The sequence below is a fragment of the Emys orbicularis genome, chromosome 25, assembly GCF_028017835.1.
Source record: "Emys orbicularis isolate rEmyOrb1 chromosome 25, rEmyOrb1.hap1, whole genome shotgun sequence".
NCBI classification, from domain to species: Eukaryota; Metazoa; Chordata; order Testudines; family Emydidae; genus Emys; species Emys orbicularis.
Window position 1 is genome coordinate 9,371,824 of NC_088707.1, and position 23,953 is coordinate 9,395,776.

A 23,953-nucleotide genomic window follows, 5' to 3' on the forward strand; every position below is an offset into this window, starting at 1 on the left:
CATAATTGGCTGGCCCTGTTGATATTTTCTGCAAGAGGAACAAAAAAGCATGGAGGTATTTGTTCTGAGGAAACCCTCCTCCCCACAGCATGTCCTCCCCCCCAAAAAATTAGATAGATTTAATAATTAGGAATGGAAGGGTGGACTGCAGGTCAAATTTTGCCAAAAGTGTTCTTTTACAAATATATTTTGGTTAATGAAAAAACCATGAACTCAAATTACTTCCAAGATATCAGCTTCCTTAACTTACCTCACTAGGCCCATATATTCCTGTACACAAGTCATTAGCAAAAGCTTATCACTTGGCTAAGAGTATTTTGTAGAAGACCATGAACCAAATTCTGCTCTCAGTTACACTAGGGAAAATATAAAGTTACTCCGAATGTATGTCAGTGTAACTGACAAGATAATTTGCCCCCATATGTGTTATAATATCCTCACAGCATATTATAAGTATGAATTAAAGATTTGGGATGGCCTGAACTCAGAATTTTATTTACTGTTGCCCGTGGTATACTTTCAATTAAGAAATCAAATACAAATCAACTTTTCTAATGAAGGTCTTTCTTTTGCCTGTAACGTCATAGGATGACCTAAATATGACCTACACCTACATCATGTTCTCAAACTGTGGTTCAAGCATTTAACTCTGTTACTCTCAGTTCAAAATCTACTCCACACTAAGAAGCAATTCCCTGGAACCTTTCTATGCCTATTGGCAGCTACGTAGCCAGAAAAAAACCAAAAACGTATGTGAAGCCAGGTACAAGCCAGATTTCTTCATACGTCATAAATGAAGAGATGCCCATTAAAATATATATTTTGGTAATTAAAAACAAATCTTTGCATCTGGGGTTTACAGCTTGTATATCAATTTTCAGGTTGTTTCATTTTCAAAGAGTAGAGATGGTAAACACTGGAAACCAGGATTTTCAATGGAAATTCTAATACAACTTAGCTAGTTCAATATGCATAGAATCATAGAAGATTAGAGTTGGAAGAGACCTCAGGAGGTCATCTAGTCCAACCCACTGCTCAAAGCAGGACCAACCCCAACTGATTCTCATCAATATTACTGATTCTATTCGAAATCAGAAAACAGCATACATACAGCTGAAGAATCATATAGATCAAAGTATTATCGCCTATAAAATTAAGAAAAAGGTAGTAATTCATTTAATCCAAACTTTTCCGTATTTCAGCAGACATGTCAGATCACAAAAATGCTTTAAACTCACAACCTTCTGTTGGCCTATGCGATTTACAAAGCAACTATTATGCCACATTGTGCTACATGATGCAGGACTTTGCTTTTAAAAGAAAATGGAAATATGTGAAAAACTCCTTTAAAACTTTTATCAAGGCCCTATAAAAAGAGCTTGGGAATCATATGCTAACTCCTATTTGCAACCTAAAAAGCATACTTGTCTTTATAATCTCATTCTCCAAAGCAGACTAGAAAGACTAATAATTCCATTACCATCACTCCTTGAGTAATTAGAAATGCTCATTTGGGAGTATTCTATATTCATTCTCATGAAAACAATGCAGGTAGATTAGCTTTCAGGTACAGAATTACAAGGCTTCCTTATTATAATTATATACCTCTTTGTAATATGATTGTTCTTAACGTAAGGCCACTTGTAATCTGACTCTCAGTTCTAATGTGGATCATAATAAACTCCCTATTTATCACATGGATGATGTTATATATAACTTGTAAAATACAGGTCTCCTAAGAGTAGCCTTAAATAAAGTAAAAACACCGTACATTGACAATAATAATAATTAGATATGAAAAATGAACATTTTGTATATTTTGAATTTTTGGAGGGAACAGAATTATATGCAACATAGCCTTACAAATTTTACATTTGATCGTGTTAGGTGCCGAGCACTCTTCACTCCTTTCAGTGGAAGTGGAGGGCAATCAATGCGGATCAGAAATTGACTCAAGTTTTCTTTATTATATATCAGATATTACTTCTTACAAATTCTAAAGCCATTCATGTGTGGCGGCTCAGTAATTCCTAACTAAAAGCAAGAACTGAAAGAGATCAGTGAATTCCTGCACTGTGTAGTTACCGATTTATCAGTACTTTCCGATAAATAAAATATTAAGTTTGAAACCAACAGTGGCATAGTATCAATATTTAGACACTGAAAATACTGTAGCCATTACAGTATTTATCTTTCACAAGATATTTGTCAATATGGTGGTAAGTTCTAATATTTAGTACAAAGTCCACTATAGGAATTTGTCCTTTCCTTTCCCGTGACAAAATCTGGATTTAATGCAAATCTTAAAAGAGTGTTTTGGGGAACACTGCCAAGAAAGGCTTTGAATAAGCTACAGTGTCTGTTTTTAAAAGGGTTAATTTTTACTATATACCTCTGAAGATGACCTAGTACAAAGCAAGCTTCATGATTATCTAAAGAAAAATGTTACTGAGTGTAACCTTCTTATTTCAGCTAATGTCCCTGGACTTGGCTGCCCAAAATCTCAAATGTAGATAATACTGAAGTTCATCTATATACTGAGAAATTGTCTTGGTAACCAGAGTATACTCACCCTGAGAAGCAGAGGATAAATGTTTGGGAGAACAATTATATTTATCTATCAAGTATTACAATGTGCTTTACTAAAAGACTAAGTGAATGTACACAGATTAGCAAATAGACAGACTAAGAACTATATGGAGTCTAACAAAAAAGGCACCATATTCTTACAAATTCAAAACCTTCTGGGTGAAATCCATCCCTAAGTATGGAGGTCCTGTGCCGAATCCCACTTGCATTTTCCATGGGGGAGGGTGGCAGGCAGTGCAGCCACTAAGGGGCAACTTCACCGTTTTGTTACAGAGGGAGGAGGCTTTTAGCTGGCCTCAATTAAATCACTGTAGGAGGGACTACTACAAACCCCTTATTTAAAGGGCTTGGAAAGGCAGTCTCCAATTACTTCAGCCCATAGGCAAGAACAGAGGCCATGCACCCTAAAGGCCTGATGTAATTTGTGATGGTGAATTCTGTCCTCCCGTCTCCATGGAGCTGCACACAAACACCAGTGAATTATTCCAGCTTTGTGAATGGTGGAACCTGTTTCACCCAGAGTGAATTGATCAACCTTGCAGCACACTCTGAAGGTCAACAGCCTTGGGCCATGTCTAGATTAGAAAAATAGATGTTGTTTAAAAATGTTAGCTAATGCATATTAACTAACCTCTTTTTAAAAAACACTAATGTAGATCGGATTTAACACATATAAAAAGGTGTCAACTGGTCAACCTTTGACTCCCCTGGGGTTGACCGAGACCAGCTAGCATGTTTTAAAAAACATTAAAATGTGCATGAGGTGGGTGAGAGCAGGGTTGGGTGGGGGGTGTGGAGAGGGTGAGTGGTGTTAATGAGTGGAAGAGTGCAAGAGAATTCTAGGAGGGGGTCAGGTGGGTAAGCAGGTATATGGTGAAGGCAGGAAAATGTTGGGAAGCCATAGATGTACATGGTATCTGGGAGAGAAGAGGGCCATGTGTGGGGAGTTCCTGTGATAGTGAAACCAGAGTAGTAGACTGGCATGGGCCTGGGATGGGGAGTTCAGTCTCTACACGCCAAGGCATGAATGCCTGAAAGGCTCCTTGTGGCACTGCTATCTCAGCTCCCCTGTACATCAAGGCAGCGCCATGGATGAAGCTGAGGTGAGGAGCAGGAGTCCACAAAAAAAACCCAGATACATCAACTCTTGGGGATTGATCTCCTCTCCCGCATTCCCACGCCCAGAGCCCTTTTTGCATACCACATGTCTCCCTAACACAATCCCCCTTCCCTCCACACAGTTCTCCTCAGCCCATGTCCATCTACCTGCCCCACTAGCCATCCCCAGTTCCCCCAACACCAGCAAGCACCACCGTGGGGAGCAGGGAAGTGACTGTGTGAGAAGGGTATGGTGGTGAGCAGGGTATGTGAGGGGGTTAGGACAGAGAGAGCACCCTTAGTTTGGTCCTTAATTTTCTCTCTATTTTGGGAACACCATCTTACACTCCTTGAGTTCATTCCACCACAGAAAATACTGCTGGGTGGTAAAAAGAGGATTACCACCTGAGGATGTGGGAGCTTTGCTAGGGACAAAGTTCCTTAACATGGCAGATAAATCTCTCCTCCCATTTTCCTTTTGTTTATTCTTCAAAGCAGAGAGGTAGGGAAGCTCAGAGAACAGATCAGACAACAGTGACCAAGTATCAGTGCACAAGAACAAACAGCAAAGCATAGGAGTATATGCCCACCTAGAATTTCAAGAACTATAAAGCACCAGAAGAGCAACATCACTCAGTGAGAGAAAAAAAGTCAGAAAAGAATGCAGTGATCCATGATGTGTGCTTTCAGGGTAACTTGATTCCTTATAATAAGAGTATCTTTAAAATGCATTGGACATTGAAAGTATATGATGGAGTGTTAAAATTATGCACACTGGTGTCAGAGGGGGAAAAAAGAAAGTTATTTGTTAACAATGAACTGCAAAAGTGTGGAATTCCATAGCCCAAGTTTCTGATAATTAGATATTGAAATCTAATTCTTGTTGCTCTCTTATTTTATTATTTTACTCGTTACATGCTTTTCTACTTTCTACTGGACCTTCACTATTATTACTATTAAAGGTAATTTATATAGAGCTGCAAATTTACACAGAGATTTTCAGGGTAAGACATATTACCTGTCCCAAAAAAGCTTATTACACAGGCATACAGATTGATTTGAAAATTGAAATAAACAGCATATTCATCGGTACCCACCCAATACTCTAACTTACTGTCTCTGTGCTGCCATAAATTAGACCTAGTTTAACCCCAATTTATCTCTGCTTGTGTCAGTAATGTTGAAAATACTATGGAGATGTTGCTTTCAGTCCCATGAAGAAGAACCTCTTAAAAGCAACATGAATTGGCTGTAACAGGACATCTAACCCCTCCAGTCCACCTTAAGTTTGGCACCTCTAAGTTGGTCTGTAACTCTGCATCTGTCTTGTTTCAAAATGTGGTCATATGGAGAGGAAACTATTGCTCAAGATTGCCAAAATTATTTGGGATGTAAAGGAGAAAGCATATTTTATACTGATGATGTGAGATTTTGAGTCCTTTTCAATGTTATTGCTCAATGACCTAAAAACCTTGAACCCTGTTTAAAATGGTTAATATGAAGGCTCTTACTGAATCCTCCAGCTTTAAGGTGAATTGAAGGAAGAGAAATTCAGGCCCAAGCTAAGTCAAGAGAAGTTTTGTCACTGACATTAATGCAGCCATGATTTCACCCAAAAGGAGATACTTTCACTTTGGTCCAAGTATCTTTGTCAAGATTTGACATGTGAAATAGGAAAAAGACATGTTTTCTAAAAAGAAATCTAAAAATATTTTTTCCAGCTCTGAATTGGCAAATACTACAAACATTTTCTCTGAAGCATTCATTTTAAAACTTAAGTTAAATGAAACGTATTTCTTCAAACTTAAGTGCCTAGTAAAAATGTTCTGTCATCAATTTCAAAGCAACGAGTAAACAACAAAAAAGCCCTTTTGCATGGAAATATGATGTACTACTCAGAAATGAATTTTAAACTAGTATTTCAGAGGAAAAATCTCACCTTCCCTGCTTCTGATTGGGAGAATTCTCAAACTTCTAACAAAATCAAAGATGTAGCTATATATAGCTAATATTATAAACTACATGGAAATCTAGCAAAGGACTGGCATGTAACCAATATACCAGTCTTTAATTCTCTAGAAATGTCCAGTGCAGCCAAAGATGCAACATGACCATCACACCAATACCATTATTTGGGGGATCACGTGCATGCATTCCACATGAAAACCATATTTAAATTATCTCTGAGCTATTCATTTATAATAGCAATAATATCTTCATTGCAGGGCATTCCATGGAGATTAATGATCTCTTGGGACTAATGGCCTATATGCGGATCATTAGTCCGAGGAAGAGTGTTTCCTTTATTGTAATCATTTAAATATTCACCAGCAACAACAAAAATCATTATTTTAAGCAATTATTTGTTTTCACTCTTGTGCAAACAATGATGTACCTATTGTTAACAAAAGAGGCACTTCCATTCTTAGACATGTAAAGTCACTGAAAGAAACATCAAATGTTAGAAACAACTCTTCAGCCCTTCCATATGGTTAAACATTTTGTAGGGGAAGTCCAAAAAATATGTAATTCTTATAACACATTTTTTATATTTTGTAGGAGTTTTCTAACAATTGTTAACTAAAGAAATACAATCACATGGAAAACTATTTTGTTTTTATTCTCAGCCCTACTCCACAGTTTGTGTTAGTTGATCTGTATTGTCAATCATTATTGCAGAAAGGAAAGTTACTCATCCATAGCTGGAGTTCTCAAAGTATATTGCCTGGGAAGACCCAGACTCACTCATCCTAGTTCCCTGCTTCTTTGGAGTCCTCATTTGATATTCTCAATTGCTGCAAAAGAACTAAGGGCAGTGGGGAGATGGGCCCTTACGTAACTTCACACTAAATGTTTTGATTCATGGAGCCCTGATGACACATGTGCAACTCTGCAAAGGCAAGATACTCTCAGTGCTCCAGTAACAGGTAAGTCATTTTTCTTTTTTCATACATGTGTCCATCATTGTGACAGCAAGGATTTTTAAAGAATCCTATAGTATAATGGAAATGGGAGGCTGGAACCCAAACTGAAGGATGGGATGAGTTCTAATTTGCTTCATTTTTCTGTTGACCGCGAGGGGCAGAGCTATCAGTGGGAAAGCACACAAAGCCTAACTTAGAGAAGCAGTCTCCAGTTTTGCACTCACAATTAATTAAGCATACATGCTGTGTCACAACACAAAGATAGCTATCCGCTGTGAAGATAACGGAGCACTGAATGCTGCTTATCAGAGCTTACAACTAAACTGAACCCACACTTCCAAGGGATCAAGTCAATACTGATATTACAGAAACATACACTACATCTACCATTGCATTATTATTAATTTTTATTTTTATTACAATAGTGCTTAGAGACCCCAACCAGGATTAGAGTGTCATTGTAATAGACATTATACAACCATATAGTAAGAGTCAATCTTTGCCCTGTAGAATTTACAATCTAAATAGACAAGATAAAAGTTGGAAGAGTTCATAGATTCCAAGGCCAGAAAGGATCATTGTGATCATCTAGCTGCACATAGGCCACTGAATTCCCCTAAAATAATTCCTAGAGCAGATCTTTTAGAAAAACACCCACTCTTGATTTTAAAAGTGTCTCCACGACCCTTGGTAAGTTGTTCCAATGGATAATTATTCTAATTGTTAAACATTTACACCTCACTTTCAGTTTGAATTTGTCTAGCTTCAACTTCCAGCCATTGGACCATGTTATAACTTTCTCTGCTAGACTGAAGAGTCCATTATTAAATAAAAGGAGTACTTGTGGCACCTTAGAGACTAACAAATTTATTAGAGCATAAGCTTTCGTGGGCTACAACCCACTTCTTCGGATGCATCCGAAGAAGTGGGTTGTAGCCCACGAAAGCTTATGCTCTAATAAATTTGTTAGTCTCTAAGGTGCCACAAGTACTCCTGTTATTTTTGCGGATACAGACTAACACGGCTGCTACTCTGAAACCTGTCATTATTAAATATTTGTTCTTCATGTCTTTAAGCACCTAAATACCTTTACAGATCTGGTCCACAGAAACCAAATAAATTACTTAAAATAAACTTGTTTAAAAACATACATGAAATGTCACTCTATGTGCTGCAACAAATAATGGACAGTTTGCTGAAGTCTCTTTCTCTCAGCATGCAAAAATTTAACATGTTACTTAAACTGCTGAAATATCTCCATCTGTTGGCCTGACTTGAGCAAACTAATTCATGAGGAGACTGGAATTAAGTATATTCTGGTACTACTTACAACATCCCTGAAAAACTAGAATGTGTGCAAACCAGATGATTATTTAAAGACTAGATAATCATGGGTGTATATTCCAATTACAAAATCTTGTGACTCCAACAGGCCATGTAGTTAACTCATGAAGATCTGTGCAAAGAAACTTGTTTGGTAAGCTTTATCTAAAATTTTGCACTGACCGATTTTAAAAGCCCCACTGAACTTATTTAAAGTCCTTACCAGTTAATTTCTTCACAGGTTGGAGCCGAACACTGATAGACTGATGTGTGAGTAAGGGGGAGGATGGAAGAGAGCGAGACATGCCCTCCATAATCCGAATGTGCTGCATACCTTCGGTCACTGGGAGTGGTGGAATAGCGTAGTCTGGTTCAAAAGCACAGTCGTTCTCTGTGGAGGTGCCTGATAGGAATGTAAAAATAAAACAGAACAGTTTGTAATAAAAGGCAGCCTACTGTTTTTATCAATTCCTAGACTCAGGAATTTGCTGGCTTAGGCTGGCTAGAGACTTTCTAATATTTCCATACTATTTCTCACAAAATCACACAAACTTTTTAGTATTGGACTGCTCCTTCTCATGCTCATCTTACAAAATGTTTATGCTTCCCATGAAGAAATTACATTTATACAATAGCAAAGAGGTGAATGTCTCATATAGAGTAATGAACAACATAACTAGTTAGATTGTAAGTTTTATCATTTTACTTTGTTAAGCATTCTAGAGTGATCAGTTTTAATGTAATTACTACCCTGGCGAATAATTGATCTTTTTCAGCCAACAAACCAATCATTTTGGTTCTGAAAATTGTTGGAATTTGTCAGCAAATTGGAAAAGTCCACTCAGCTTCAAAAAACTGTGTGTGCATGCGCATGTCCCTCTTATAACCTTTAGCCCAGTGGTTAGGAGGCCACTTGCCTTGGAGATGGGCGGTCCAGGTTTGAGTCCCCACTCTGGAGCAAAGACTTGAACTCAGATCTATCTCCTGTCAGGTGAGCATCCTAATCACCAGGTTTACAGGCTATTCAGGGGTTGGTTGCTCTCAGTGTCTCCTTTTGAAATGGTTCCACGTTGCACAAATATTTAAATACTCATTGGAGCAGGGACTTGAATTCAGGTCTCGTTTCTACCAGGTAAGTATCCTTACCACAGGACTATAGGTTATTCTGCAGTCAATCTTTCTTATTGAAGCTGTTCGACTTTCTATAAATACTATTAATTGGGCAAAAGAGCAAGAAAGAGTGGGAGAATGACTTTAGACTGGGAGATAGAAGATATAGACTCAGATCTTCTCTCTGCCTGGATTACACAGTGCATCAATATTTACCGTCTTCATTTTACCTGCTTCTTCACTTTGTAATATGATTTATTTATTAATTTGAATTTTTACTACTCTGCAATAACAGAGCACCACCTAAAACTCCAAGTGCTCTTGATAATCTTTCAAAAATACACTAATAAATGATGATTCACAGGTTTGTACTCACTTGTATCAGTTTTTGTACTGTGTCATGGTAGCTATAAATGTATATTGTATTCTATTTTTCAATTTCATTGCTGCTTTAAATAATTAAATACTTACATTATTTTATTTAAAAGAAATATATGTATAAATGTATAAAAGATATTTACATTCCTAAATACAAATATTCCTAAAATAAAAATAAAAATTTTGTTTGACATAGTTCAGAGTTTTGTTTTGTTTATAGAAGGATATTTGTCAATAGATATACAGAAATTCTTACATTAAATGATATAAAATAGATCTATTTTAAAATAAAGTGTAAGGAGTCTGTTCATAAAGGTTTTCAAATGTATTGTTTCTTATGATTTATAATCCCAAATAGATTTCCTCCCACCACACCCCACCAAAAAGATTCCTGTCTGGTGCACACATCTAAACTTCCAGAATCTCAGACTAGTCAGAAATCTTTAGGCTCTAAAAACTACAGAATTAACAGACCTTAATGTGTATTTCATGCAATTCTATAGGACCACACAGAAACAGATCCCTTAGATTTCTATTTGTCCAGTGATGCTATCCATTGCTCTTTTCACTTCTCCACTCTCATTTATTAGAATGACAGAGGAGCTGCGAAAGATGGAGTCTGTTACCTTATTAGTTCTTTGATTAACATTCTTGTAGAACAGCAAATCTGAGCTAAGTTGCTGGCTTACAGATGAGAAGTCATTCTTACAAGGTTACCTGCTAATGGACAGACTAGATTTACTCAGAGCAGATACTGAGTCAGAGGCTCAACTGGTGTAAATCAGCAGAGTGGAGCTATGCTAATTTACACCATCTGAGAATTTGGCTCATGTTTCTCTGATTCTTAAACACTTTATTTAGATAGAGAGCTCTAAACTTTCTGCAGTCTTATCACTAGGCACTAAAGAGCCTTTGGGCTAAGTAAAATACCTTTACCGAACTGAATTGTTGCCTTGTTTGAATTCAGGTGATAATTTTAGAATCTAAGGCCTTGTCTACACTACGAGAGTACTTCGATTTTAGTTAATTCGACTATGTGGAATCGATATTACTAAGTCGAACGTGTGTGTCCACACTAAGGACAGTAATTCGACTTTGTGAGTCCACACTAACGGGGCAAGCGTCGACATTGGAAGCGGTGCACTGTGGGCAGCTATCCCACAGTTCCCGCAGTCCCCCCTGCCCATTGGAATTCTGGGTCGAGCCCCAAATGCCTTCTGGGTAAAAAAATGTGTCGAGGGTGCTTTTGGGCGCCTGTCGTCATCCGTCCGTCACTCAAGCCCTCCCTCCCTGAAAGCGCCGGCGGGAAATCAGTTCGCGCGCTTTTCTGATTACTGACAGCGCGGACGCCACAGCAGTGCGAGCATGGATCCCGCTGCGACCATCGCTGCAGTTGTGGCAGTTCTCAACGCCTCGCAGCTTCTCCTCCACCTGTACCAGAGGCAGCTGCAGATCAATCATGAGAGGAGGCTACGGCACTACCGTGACGGCATGAAGTCGGACACTAGCTCCGACCTCTCTGAGAACATGAGACCCAGCGCCCAGGACATCTCGCTGTCACTGGGTCTTGTTGATACTGTTGAACGGCGATTCTGGGCCCGTGAAACCAGCACGGAATGGTGGGACCGCACAGTGCTGCAGGTCTGGGATGAATCCCAGTGGCTGCGCAACTTTCGCATGCGGAAGGGGACTTTCCTCGAACTGTGTGAGTTGCTGTCCCCTGCCCTGAAGCGAAAGGACACCCGGATGCGGGCAGCCCTGACTGTCCAGAAGCGAGTGGCCATAGCCCTCTGGAAGCTCGCAACGCCAGACAGCTACCGGTCCGTCGCTAACCAGTTTGGCGTGGGCAAGTCTACCGTGGGGGTTGCTGTTATGCAAGTAGCCAGGGCAATCGTCAAGCTACTGCTATCTAAGGTAGTGACCCTGGGAAACGTGGAGCTCATCAGAGATGGCTTTGCCGAGATGGGATTCCCAAACTGCGGTGGGGCTATAGATGGGACTCACATCCCTATCCTGGCACCGGACCACCAGGCTAGCCAGTACATCAACCGGAAGGGCTACTTTTCCATGGTGCTGCAAGCACTGGTGGACCATCGGGGACGTTTTACCAATATCTACATTGGATGGCCTGGCAAGGTTCATGACGCTAGGGTGTTCAGGAACTCTGGTCTGTGTAGACGGCTGCAGGAAGGTCTTTACTTCCCGGACCACAAAGTAACTGTTGGGGATGTGGAGATGCCAACAGTCATCCTCGGGGACCCTGCATACCCGCTAATGCCCTGGCTCATGAAGCCCTACACTGGCGCACTGGACTCAGGGAAAGAACTATTCAACTACCGGCTCAGCAAGTGCAGAATGGTGGTGGAGTGTGCTTTTGGCCGTCTCAAGGGGAGATGGAGAAGCCTACTCACTCGCTGTGATCTCAGCGAGACCAATATCCCGATTGTGATAGCTGCTTGCTGTGTGCTCCACAATTTGTGTGAGAGCAAGGGGGAGACCTATATGTCGGGGTGGGAGGTTGAGGCAAATAGCCTGGCTTCTGATTACGTCCAGCCAGACAGCAGGGCGATTAGAAGATCACAGCGGGACGCGCTGTGCATCAGGGAGGCTTTGAAAGCCAGGTTCCTGACTGAACAGGGTCTCCAGTGACTTTTTACTTTGTGGACACAGATGCTGAACCTGCCCCCGTTTCTTTACCCAGTTACTGTTGACTATCCTTCCAAGTTACATACCCCCTTCCCCACCTTCCCAACAAATAAAATCTGTTCTGTTCTGTTAATGAACAAGGTTCTCTTTTTTACTGTTTTCGCGGGAATGTTTTAAACCGGGGACGCAGACTGTGGCGGGGGGCGGGCTTAGTGTTTTGATGCAAATGATGCTTCTAAAGTCCGGGAATGACAGGCTCCGCAGTGCTGGATTGGTTGTTTCAACGCAGCCTGCCAGCAGTCCTGGGCGGGACTGGATGTATGTGTCGGCCAAGTGACTTTCTGGCAGGGGGCGGAGGGTAACAGATCCCCTGCTGCGTGGCTCTGTGATCCAGGATAAGGACCGCGGCATAGGATCTCTAACTGCCCTCCCCCGACACAAAGTCACAGATCAACCCCCTCGCACCCCAGAACAAGAAAACCGCCTCCCAGACTGACCAGGGTAACTGGTGACTGTGCTGTGTATGTGTCCTGATGCTGGACCTGCCCCCGCCTCTGTAGCCTGCTACAGGTGACTGTCCTGTCCAAGTAACAAACCCCTTCCCCCCCTTCAGACAGAATCCCCTCCAAAAGACACTCTCGGAAACAGTACTTAACAGAAACAGATGTTTTATTATGAACCGCACATGAAAAGGGGGGGGGGGGAGGAAACTTGGACATGGGCTAGTGTGAGATGGGTAGGAAAGGACTTTTCAAACTTTGGAACGAGAGCCTTCCATTGCTGCAGCAGTGTGCAGTGGCCGACTGACAGTTTTAACGGCCCTTGCCGCCCCTCCTTCTTTGTACTTTTGGTGAGGGGGGTGTGGGACTTGGTGGCGGGGGAGGGCGGTTAGAGATAGACAGCAGCAGTGCTCTGTCCTCCTGCCTCCGGTCTTGCAGAACATCCACTAGGCGCCGGAGCGTCTCCGTTTGCTCCCTCATTAGTCCAAGCAGGGTTTGAGTAGCCTGCTGGTCCTCCTGGCGCCACCTCTCCTCCCGTTCCATGACTGCTCTGTGCATTTGTGACAAGTTCTCCCTCCACTGTGTCGTCTGGGCTGCCTGCTCTCGTGAGCACTCCATAAGTTCATAAAACATGTCTTCACGAGTTTTTCTCTTCCTTCTTCTAATCTGCGCTAGCCTCTGGGAGTGTGATGCCAGGCTGGGTTGGGAGACAGTCGCAGATGTGTCTGTGGGAATGGGAAAAAGGGAGTAAATTCCTGAGACAGATAAATGAAGTTGCTAACAAAGAGCATAGTCTTTCTCTGTGAACAACACCATGCACTGCACCTTTCACATGCGCACTCAGGACAAGGTCGAATTTTCGGCCCTCGCCTTATGTGTCTGGGGTCCTGCAGTTGCGATCAGAGAAGCGTTGCAGGACACCTCTACTTCTGCTGCAGGAAAACATGGTAAGCCGTAGACTTGTGGCAGCTTAAACATGTAATAGTAGCACTGGGCTCCTTTTGCACTGAATGCAAGGCCACTCTCTGCTGGCAGCAATCAGGGAAGCATGAGCTCTGCCCCTGTCCCACCACCTCGCGGCTGTCCCCGGGAAAGATCCCTGTATGCTGCCCCTCTGCCACCTCCACAGCGTGGCTGTAAAGCAGTCCCAATACTAACATTCCCCTCCCTAATTTAAAGCAGGGCGTCATGTGTGACATAACACTCATGAGGATCTCGGAGACCGAGAGGGGAAGGATGCTGCGTGAAAGCATGCAGAGGCCTGGGCCGTATGCCGCCATGCTGTGCCGCGCACTGATCCCCGACTACCTGATGGACTCATGGCGTGGGAACGTGTGTTACCACGGGGGACCAAACAAGATCGCCCTGCCGTTGAACCTCGTGCGCATGCTGGAGCGGTACCTGCAGGAGAGCTATGCCGAGCTATCCCAGGAGGACTGTCTGTCCATTCCCGGGCACATTGACCGCCTTTTCATTTAAGTTCAGCATTACGGACTACAGAGTGGAGCGTCCTGTGGTGGACTAATCATGAATATCCGGACAGTACTTGATTTTCTATACATAGTTAGGAGTAAATAGTTCACTAAGCCAACTAAATCATGAACAACAAATTACTAATATAGTTAATATTCCTGTTTTGTTATAAATAAAAGTTTCTCTGTTTAAATGAGTGACTGAAAAGCCCATTCTTAACAATATAAATATTCCACTTATGTTAAAATGAAATGTTTAGATGTTTAAAGCACTCACTGCTTGATCCTTCCCCTGATTCGGTGTCCGGGGTAAGGGCTGTGGACGGTTGGTAGGGGATCTCGGTAAGGGTGATGAAGAGCTCCTGGCTGTCATTGAAATCAGCGGTGCAAGCGCTGTCGACTGCCTCGTCCTCCTCATCTCCTTCCTCATCTTCCCCGTCACCTAACATTTCCGAGGAGGAACCGGCCGTGGACAATATCCCATCCTCGGAGTCCACGGTCACTGGTGGGGTAGTGGTGGCGGCCGCACCTAGGATGGAATGCAGTGCCTCGTAGAAACGTGATGTGTGGGGCTGGGATCCGGAGCGTCGGTTTGCCTCTTTGGTTTTTTGGTAGCCTTGTCTCAGCTCCTTGATTTTCACGCGGCACTGCGTTGCATCCCGGCTGTATCCTCTCTCTGCCATGGCTTTAGAGATCTTCTCGTAGATCTTTGCATTCCTTCTTTTGGAGCGCAGCTCTGAAAGCACGGACTCATCGCCCCACACAGCGATGAGATCCAAGACTTCCCGATCAGTCCATGCTGGGGCCCTCTTTCTATTAGATTGCACGGCCAACTCTGCTGGAGAGCTCTGCATCGTTGCCAGTGCTGCTGAGCTCTCCACGCTGTCCAAACAGAAAATGAGATTCAAACTGGCCAGACAGGAAAAGGAATTCAAATTTTCCCGGGGCTTTTCCTGTGTGGCTGGTCAGAGCATCCGAGCTCGAAGTGCTGTCCAGAGCGTCAACAGAGTGGTGCACTGTGGGATAGCTCCCGGAGCTATTACCGTCGATTTCCATCCACACCTAGCCTAATTCGATATTGCCATTTCGAATTTAGCGCTACTCCTCTCGTTTTCGAGGATTACAGAAGTCGAATTTAAAAGAGCTCTATTTCGAACTAAGTAGCTTCCTGGTGTGGACGGGTGCAGGGTTAATTCGATGTAACGGCGCTAAATTCGATATAAGCTCCTAATGTAGACCAGGCCTAAGGGTATGTCTATATTACCTGCCGGATCGGCGGGCAGTGATCGATCCAGCGGGGGTCAATTTATCGTATCTAGACTAGACGCGATAAATCGATTCCCGAGCGCTCTCACATCAACTCCTGTACTCCACCGCTGCGAGAGGCACAGGCGGAGTCGACAGGGGAGCGGCAACAGTCGACTCAACGCAGTGAAGTAGGTCGAAGGTTTTTCACATAGCTGAAGTTGTGTAACTTAGATCAATACCCCCTCCCCCTCCCAGTGTAGACCAGGCCTAATTGAAGCTCCTCAAGGAACAGTGCCGTCAAATGGTTCATTTTATTTGTCCTTGTTCTTTTTTCAAGTTCAAAGTTTATTCTGTATCTCACTGCCACTCATTTCTGCAATTGCTCTTGAGCCCCCTTCTACCCAAAGCCCTACCAAACAAAACAAAACAACCAAAGAAGAGGAAATTAATAAAAGATCTACAAGAAGCTCACAACTCTACCTCAAAGAGAGGCTTACCTCTAGAAAGGGAAAAGTGTGAGAGAAGTCCACTGAAGTTCTCTATGAACTTTGTTATTGATTTTCTGTGGAAGGTACTCAGATATGATGGCATGGGGTGGCAGTATCCCAGTTATTGCAATATAAGCAAACCGAAGACTGATGGGAATTATTATTATTATTTTAATGTAGAGAGCATTTGGAAGCAGAATTAATTTCTCCCTGCAACGTATGGAATAAGCAGATCTTTGCTTGTGATCCAGGTTATTTGATGCTCCTTCTCCAGTTACTAACTTTACCAGAATTTTTAAGCAAATATTCTGAATATTCAATAAATTGGGACAAACTGCTAACAATTGTACAGAGACATTTGAATGATATTATAGATATGTATATTTGCCATACTGTATGCAGAGAAGCAAAAAGAAATGTGGACACTGAGTAAGTAAAACGGAAAATTATGATTTATTCATTAAGACTCCCTTGGTTTTGCTAACTGATGGTCAAGCTCTTACTTAAATAGAAGAGGGAAAATTAGAAATGATGCATGAGATTCTCACCCCTTTCTTGTCCCTTTATGCCTGTTACAAGTGCCGGAGAGGCACAAAGGGTCTTGAAAAGCCCTGAATCCAGCTGGGGGGGAATTTCCCCTAGTATAGGAACTGAGGAAGATTACTGCAGGACTCCCTCACAAACCCTAGCACAGGGAGTATGCTTTGGGCAGGAGGCGCATAGCACCAGCCCGGAACACTGCAGAGATTCTGAGAAGCATAGCCACCCATAGGCCAGCCTGCTGTGATTTCGAGCGGGGCTGTTAAAATTCCACCACTGGTTACTCTGGCCCCCAGAGCAGCCTAGAACTGGGAAGGCATGAAGGTGACTTGAAGCCACCTTAGCCCTTGTTTGTCTTGGGCTACGAGTTCTGTGCTACTCCTCTTAATTATTAGCATTTGGGGCCACAAAAAGAAATGTGTCAAAATCTATGCTAGCATCTGCTACACAAAAGTTGCAAAAGGAATGATCTGCATCAATCTTTAATTTTATAGCGATAAACTGCCACATATTAAATGCCACATTCTCTTTCTCCCAAGTAATAACGACATCTGAGAACTGTTCCTAAGCCAACTGTTTGGAAGCATGTGCTCAGAGGACCAGAATGGTACTTTGGGGCTTCATATAGTTCAGTTTCTTAAATTACTGGCTTGGAAAGGAAGCTCAACGTGTCTGGGTGCAAAATTAAACATTTGACAAAAAGTACCATTCATTGCGCTGCTGTTCTTTTACAAAAGAGTGGGGGTGTAATTTAGGGCATAATTTGGATCATTATCTTCACATTTTCAACTAGTTTCTTGAGGTCAGTTTTGTGATCAGGAATGGATTAACTGATTTCTTAAAAATAAAAACGGATCCAAATTTTCACACATCACTTGCAACAAATCAATTCTAATATTTGAAAAGAATTACATAAGGACCTTCTGTTTCCAGAGGCATCTCGCTAATACACTGGAGTACTGTGGCGTTCTGTGATAACTTGCCTCCAGATTTACAATGGTTATCCTTTATATTTTATTGCAAATATACATTACTTGATATCTGATACATAAACTATACTTACTGAGCAGAGAATTATGAGAGGTGCATCTAAATTTCTCACAGATTATCTCATTTCTTTGATTTTGCAAAAGATCAGATAGATTTTAGCCATGGGTTCTGATCACCTTTGTTCCTGTGTTATAATTTTCCTCTCTGAAAGCAATTATTTGATTTCCATTGGATAGCTTTGTGTGACTTTCAGTAGTTTGTGTGAATAAATATAGGTTTATAAAAACTAATTCACAGAGGTGGATAACAGAGCTGAATTGTCACACGTGGATAAGGCAGAAAAGATAAATGCCTTCGATACATTATAATTCAGAAGAGACAACAGCCTGAATTTATTGTAGCTGTCCAAAAAAGGCTATATCAACAGTGTAAAATAGTCAAGGGAATACATTATTCATTCACATAGCAGAAAACAGATTTAAATAATTCTGAAGTTCTCAGACAACTCCTTATCAGAAAACTGATAAAAAGTTATACATTTTACAGCTAAAATATACGGACCCATAACCAGTCTCAAAGTCAAGGAATACTTCACAACATAGCTGTATCCTTCTACAATGAAAAACAAAAAATAAATTAACTATTATTGCACATGCATGTTCAAGTTCAGTACTGGATGCCTCCATGTAGGACTCTTAATATCCATCTGACTATAGATGTTATTTTTCTTTGCCCATGTATTGAAGATTTAATCATAGAATCATAGAATATTTGGGTTGGAAGGGACCTCAGGAGATCATCTAGTCCAACCCCCTGCTCAAAGCAGGACCAATCCCCAGACAAGCCTCCTGGAGTGATCAGGCTCTGAGGAAACAATCATCCAGGTATGGATAGATCATTATCCCTTGCAAGCATAAATGAGTAGCTACCACTGACTTTAATCCTTAACTGATTTTTTTTTTTTGCTTTTAAGACTTTAATTATCTCAAAGTCATTCTACTGCAGTTTCTTTGATATGCAAATTTCCAATTAATTCATAATGGATAACGATTTTTCCATGATTGTTAAAAATACTTTGAGCTGGACGCTTTGGTCTGCTCTTTTCACTTCATACTGTTAAATGTTAAGAACATGCCTAAATGCTTTGCTGGATTGGGGCCAGAGTGCTCAGCAGTTTGCAGGATAATGCCCCTGGAGGGGTGCTATGCACAGGTTTAAAATTCCCTGAAAACACAGGTTCAAATTCCAGCATTCTGAGACAGCTTTAGTAAGCACCACACAGTTTACTGCATGTGGTTTTTTGGAAGAGATGTATAAGGCTTGCATGCTCTGCATTTGCTCCATTATAGTATAGGTCTACAACAGAATCTGTGGCCATAATATCTGGCACTTGACTAAAGCTGAGGGAGACGAAGTCCAGTGTATTTCTATACAAAATGAACAATAAATAAAGCAATAATGTGAACAAATAGCTATACACATTGATAGCACCTGCCATCTAAATTCTCAAAATGCTTTGCAAACTTTAATGTACTAACCCTCATAAAATCCTTGTCAGGTGGATGTTATCTTCATTTTACAGATACAGAAGTTGGGGCACAAAAAATTAATCCATTTGCTTAAAGTCACACAGAGCAAGTAATTGGCAGAGCTGGAAAGAGAATCCAGAATCACTGAATTTCAGTCTCTTGCTCAAAACACTGAACCACTCTCTTTTTCTTTTTTAGTCATTAATAAAACTTAAATTAAAAATGTTTTATTTATGGATTACCTACCAGATTTTAATTTTAACAAAAAAGTGATTCTGAATTCAGTAAAAGCAAAGGAATATCTTTGGGGTGGAAAAACGGGAGAAATCGAAATGCTCATTTTTTCACAATTGCAAAATTCAAAAGGATTTGAACAGATTATTCTGAAATTTGTTTCGGTCATACAGAATATCTTTCTACTGATTTATAAATCACTGAAACAAAGGATTTACAGTGACTGACCCACAACTTTAGCAGTATTGCTACAACATATACTTACCCAAGACATTTCCTGTACAGTGCATATACTAAGTATTAAATTGTCTTCTGGATTATTTCAATATGATAAAATGTCATAGACTTAATAGATACATTTTTTTGTGATATTCCAAATTGTATTTTGATTTTTGTTGCAAGAGTCTGATGGTCTCATTTAAATGCTATGCATAACAAAATCTCTAAGCCCCTGTGGTGTAGTATGTATAGTATGTTAGCATATGGAATAAACATAGGTTACAGTTAATAATAATCACATGAAGCTTAAATACCCTTCATTTTTCCCCATGCAGAAGTCATACTGTCTCCTCTCCTGGACAGCTCTGAACCAATCTATTTTCATCTTCAGAACTTAATGCCAACATGATGATGCTTCTCCTGTCTGTACTAGCCCACATAGGTTGTGCTCATGCAAGCTAAAAGTTAGAGTAAAGTGATATTTTGTTACTTTTTCCCTTTGTTTTCTTTCCCTTTCCTGTTAATTGTGACTATTCCAAGGGACACACTCATACAGAGCTCATTTCAAGTGTATACAGAGAAAAAAATCCCAAATTTTGAATGTTTACAAACAGAAACTGAACTGGTGCTGGCTCCATGCTGTGTTTTTCAGCTACTGCTAGGCTGAGTCAGAAAGTGGGTTACATGGGGATAGGAACCTAGGGAAAGAGAGGAGGGGCATGAGTCTTGGAGGGTATAAATGGGTGGCATGGAATAAGACAAGGGATGTGGAGCAGTAGCATGCCTCCAGTATTGCCAACTCATAATTTTTTCGTTAGTGATGGGGTTTCAGATAGGGCTGGAGCTTGTCTTGCGATGACATGAAAGCTCCAGCCCTGTCATGAAGTTCAACCCTGCAGGATGCAGGTAGATTCTCTCCCCCACTGCTCACTGTTTTCACAGGAGGGGAGGGTGAAGGAGGAAACAAAGTGCCCATCAGCTCAGTAGCCCTCTGCTCTTTCCTCCACTCCAATGAGCAATGGAATCTGCTCCTTGCTCTTCCCCTCTATGCAACAACCAGTTTGGGAATAGGGAAGAGGGATAAGGGCACCACTGCAGCCCCCTGACCCAAGGATGGGGTGGAGTGAAGAACCCCAGAAGTAACAGGAGGACTAGAGGTGAGGTTGGGTGAGCTGAACTGATGGAGAGATTAGGATGGCTGGGCAGATGAGAGGCTGAGGGCAGCACTGATATGGGGGTGGATTGCAGCACTGGTGTGTGGACAGAACAGATGTGGGGGCTGTGGGAGAGGCAGAATTGATGAGATAGGCAGATGTGGTGTCAACATTGATGTGGGAACTGTGCCATGGTCAGGTCATGGGTGGCCAGACCTAGTAATAAAAGCCAGAGTCCACAGTGCTGAGACAGGAGTCCAGAGTCAGCTGGGTCAGATACCGGGAAGTCAGAAGCAAGAGGCAAACTGGAGATCAGAACCACGTCAGGAACTAGAGTCAAGCTGGGTCAGAGGCAGGAGACAAACTGGAGATCAGAACTACAAGTCAGATGCCAGGAAATCAAGCTGCAGAAGCATGAGCAATAGCACGAGGCTCACATTCCATAGCAGGGTGGGGCCCAGTTGTTCACACAGCTTTCTGTTCCTACTGCCGGCTTAAGTAGGGCCAGCCGGTCAATCAACCACCCTGGGACTGCACCAACAGGACCTCGGGGCAGAGCCTCACACTGGCTTGACTTCATGGGTCCCAGATCAGCTGGAGGGCTGGAGCATGGCCATTCCCATGAACTCTGTGGACCTGGGCTCGAGACCAGCGAGTCATGACAAACTAGGATGACAGGACTGCTTTGGGTGTTGGGTGTCTCAGCTCCTGCCTGGGGTTTAAGCCCACCTTTTCAATACATTCAAGAGTGGGCAACACTCATTGTCACCCACACACATTGGGAACGGGCAGAGGAGTTCAAAAATCAAAAGACAAACCAAAACCACAATATAATATTTCTTAAAAAATAAATCTCATTATTTTGGAGCCATATTTCACTTTTATTGGGGATCTGATTCATGATTTTTGATCTCCTGAGGTTGGAAATACTATACCTCTCAATTGTTCCTCATTTCAAAGGACATCACTTCTTTTAGGCTCAAAGCTATCTTAGTTTCCACATAAATTTGGTGTCCCCTTCATATGTGTGGTTTGAAAATTATTTACTTCAGAAACAGAATCATGAAACTGCGGCTAGATAAGTAAGAGCCATTTACACTAATGGCATCCTAAGTTTACAACATAAATAATTTGTGTGGGACTTTGTCACACACTGAATTGCACTATGGGCCTCAGCAGGCTGAAAAGTATTGAAAGGTGGAATGAAGAGATACTATCTGGATTTGGAATGAGGGAGCCTCTTATAGAGGCAGCAGAAGGTACAATAGATGGGAAGTTCATGAGAGGAAGCGGAATAAAGAGGCTGGGTCCCATAGGGTGGGGGGTGAAAGTGAGGGGAGGAACAATGGAAGCATGAAAGTGAAGTGAGGAAGTAAGTGATTCCAGTTTATAAAAGAGGGTTGTCTCCTCCTACCACAACCTTTGAGTGGTTTCACGTGAATGGAGGAGAAACAGGGAATAAGCCCTTAAATAACTGGATATTTTTAAATTTTCATCTCATTTCTGATCCATCCAGGGGACTTTATGTGCTTCCTCTGATGGTTAGAATTACACAACAATCATTGTGTAGAGTCCAGGGAATAAAGGCCCACATTTTCAAAATGTGCTCACACTTTCAAACACACATGCCATACTTGCGTGCAGCAAACAATGAGCATACAAAACAGGGTTTACCATCAATACAATTGTTTTTATAAATAACAAATAGATGATATCTAATGTCTCAATATAGGTTTGTGAAAGACCATATACATTTACATAGATAAATTATTAATATAGTTCGACAGGAAATGACTAGCAATAATTTAAAAAATTAATGTATTAAAGTATGTATAAATGGTACCAAATAAGAAGCAGGTCAGTCACTTTAATCACCAGGTTAACAAGATGCTATTTGGACAAAACTGGCCTTCTCCAGAACTCCTAAATGAAAGTTTATGAATAATGTATCTGTCCATGTGTTGGAGGGAAAGAAAGAGATAAAGCCTAAATTTTATCTTGTTTACTAAACCATTTCTAAATACGTATTTTTTATATGTTGTAATTTACCTTTATACGCGTCACTTTTTTTTTCTCCATGTCATTTTATTACAGACAGGGCTGGCAACATTGCCTACTATTAAAATTGTGTAATTATATGATCTTGTTTTCAATTGCTTATAACTTTGCCAAAATTTAACCATCTGGGCTGAAATCTTCTATGCTAAGGGTCTGCCTCAGGCTGAAGTTTAGTGGAAAATTTCAGCCCAAACAATTAATTTGTTTCCTAGAATGAGGCTAGTAAAAAAGACATTGTTTTGCTCATGTAAATTCAAACACCTTAGTCCTGGCATTTCCCAATGTTTGAGTGCTTGACTTCGCAACCTTAATAATGATCTTTTAATATGATTTTGTGTGTATATATAATGTTCTTGATCAAGTACATACAGCAAACAACATACCTGCAGCCCATAGATTAGCATTTTTCCTATAACATGAAAAGATCTTTTCCAGTGAATCACAGGTATGTCTAGCAAGTATTCAGCAATGTGCTTTGGAAGAATATAGTACATCAGACCATCAAAGTACCTGATTGTTATGTCCATCAAACACAATCAGAACATTCTGAAATCAGGACTTTAGTTAAACCTACGTATATGTATGTATGTACATATTTTAAATCTAAACAAATTAAACCACATCAGAGAGCACACTCAGAGAAAATGGGCTAGATACTCCCTTTACAATTAATATTACCAATAATAGCTTTTGTATATTAAATAGAGGGAGGATTGAAAAGAACAGGTTATAATTTACTGTTATTAACCTTTTATTCCCTAACAAAACTCCAGGAAAGCAACCTGGTTCTGAATGCAATGTGGCTCTGGGAGTGTGTACAGTCATTAGAATTTATTGTTTCTTTCTAATCTAGCCTCAATTCTTATTATTTAAGATATAAAATTCCAAATTAAAAAAAGTATTACAGACAACAAACCTCTATCAATAGTTGCCATTTCACACGGTTCAATAGTTTTAGTTCCAAATACCCATACCCCTAAATTTGTCTGCAGGCTTCAATCACTCAGAATACTTTTGCCAATACAATATTCTGCTGGCAACATTGGAACACAGCCAAAGAACAGAACTATTGCTCTAAAGTCAATGTCACTTCAATAAACTATTCGGACTCTACAGCAACAACAGATTTGGGGAAGGAAAAGAAAAGTGAAACAGAATTACTCCTGGAATCTGGTGCAGAAAACCACAATGTGAATGAGCAAACATACCACCTAGGAGAGGCATGTTACTATGGAATGCCTTCTTAGTAGGCTGGTGAGCTGCATTTAAGGCTCCAAACACCAGGACTTTCACAGCCCCAGAGAATGACCTACAACAGTATTTAATAGATCCAAATTCTCTTTTCTACTCCTACTGTATTACTGCTCTCCACAAATACAACATGGACCTCCCACCTCAGTGTTGGAGGATGGAGAAACTTGCCCAAAGGAAATGGTGTCCTTCTGCTGCATTG

At 41.2% G+C, this 23,953-nt stretch overlaps 1 protein-coding gene across 1 annotated transcript in view; it reads right to left on the reverse strand.

The window, feature by feature from the left end:
- The window catches only part of TANC2 (tetratricopeptide repeat, ankyrin repeat and coiled-coil containing 2), a 513,617-nt gene that overhangs the window by 304,191 nt on the left and 185,473 nt on the right, over positions 1-23,953 (reverse strand). The window contains exons 4-5 of the mRNA XM_065422604.1: positions 23,709-23,711; positions 8,158-8,337 (exon numbers count right to left, since the gene is read on the reverse strand). Coding sequence (XP_065278676.1) covers positions 8,158-8,337; positions 23,709-23,711 — 183 coding nt within the window. The remainder of the gene's footprint in view (positions 1-8,157; positions 8,338-23,708; positions 23,712-23,953) is intronic.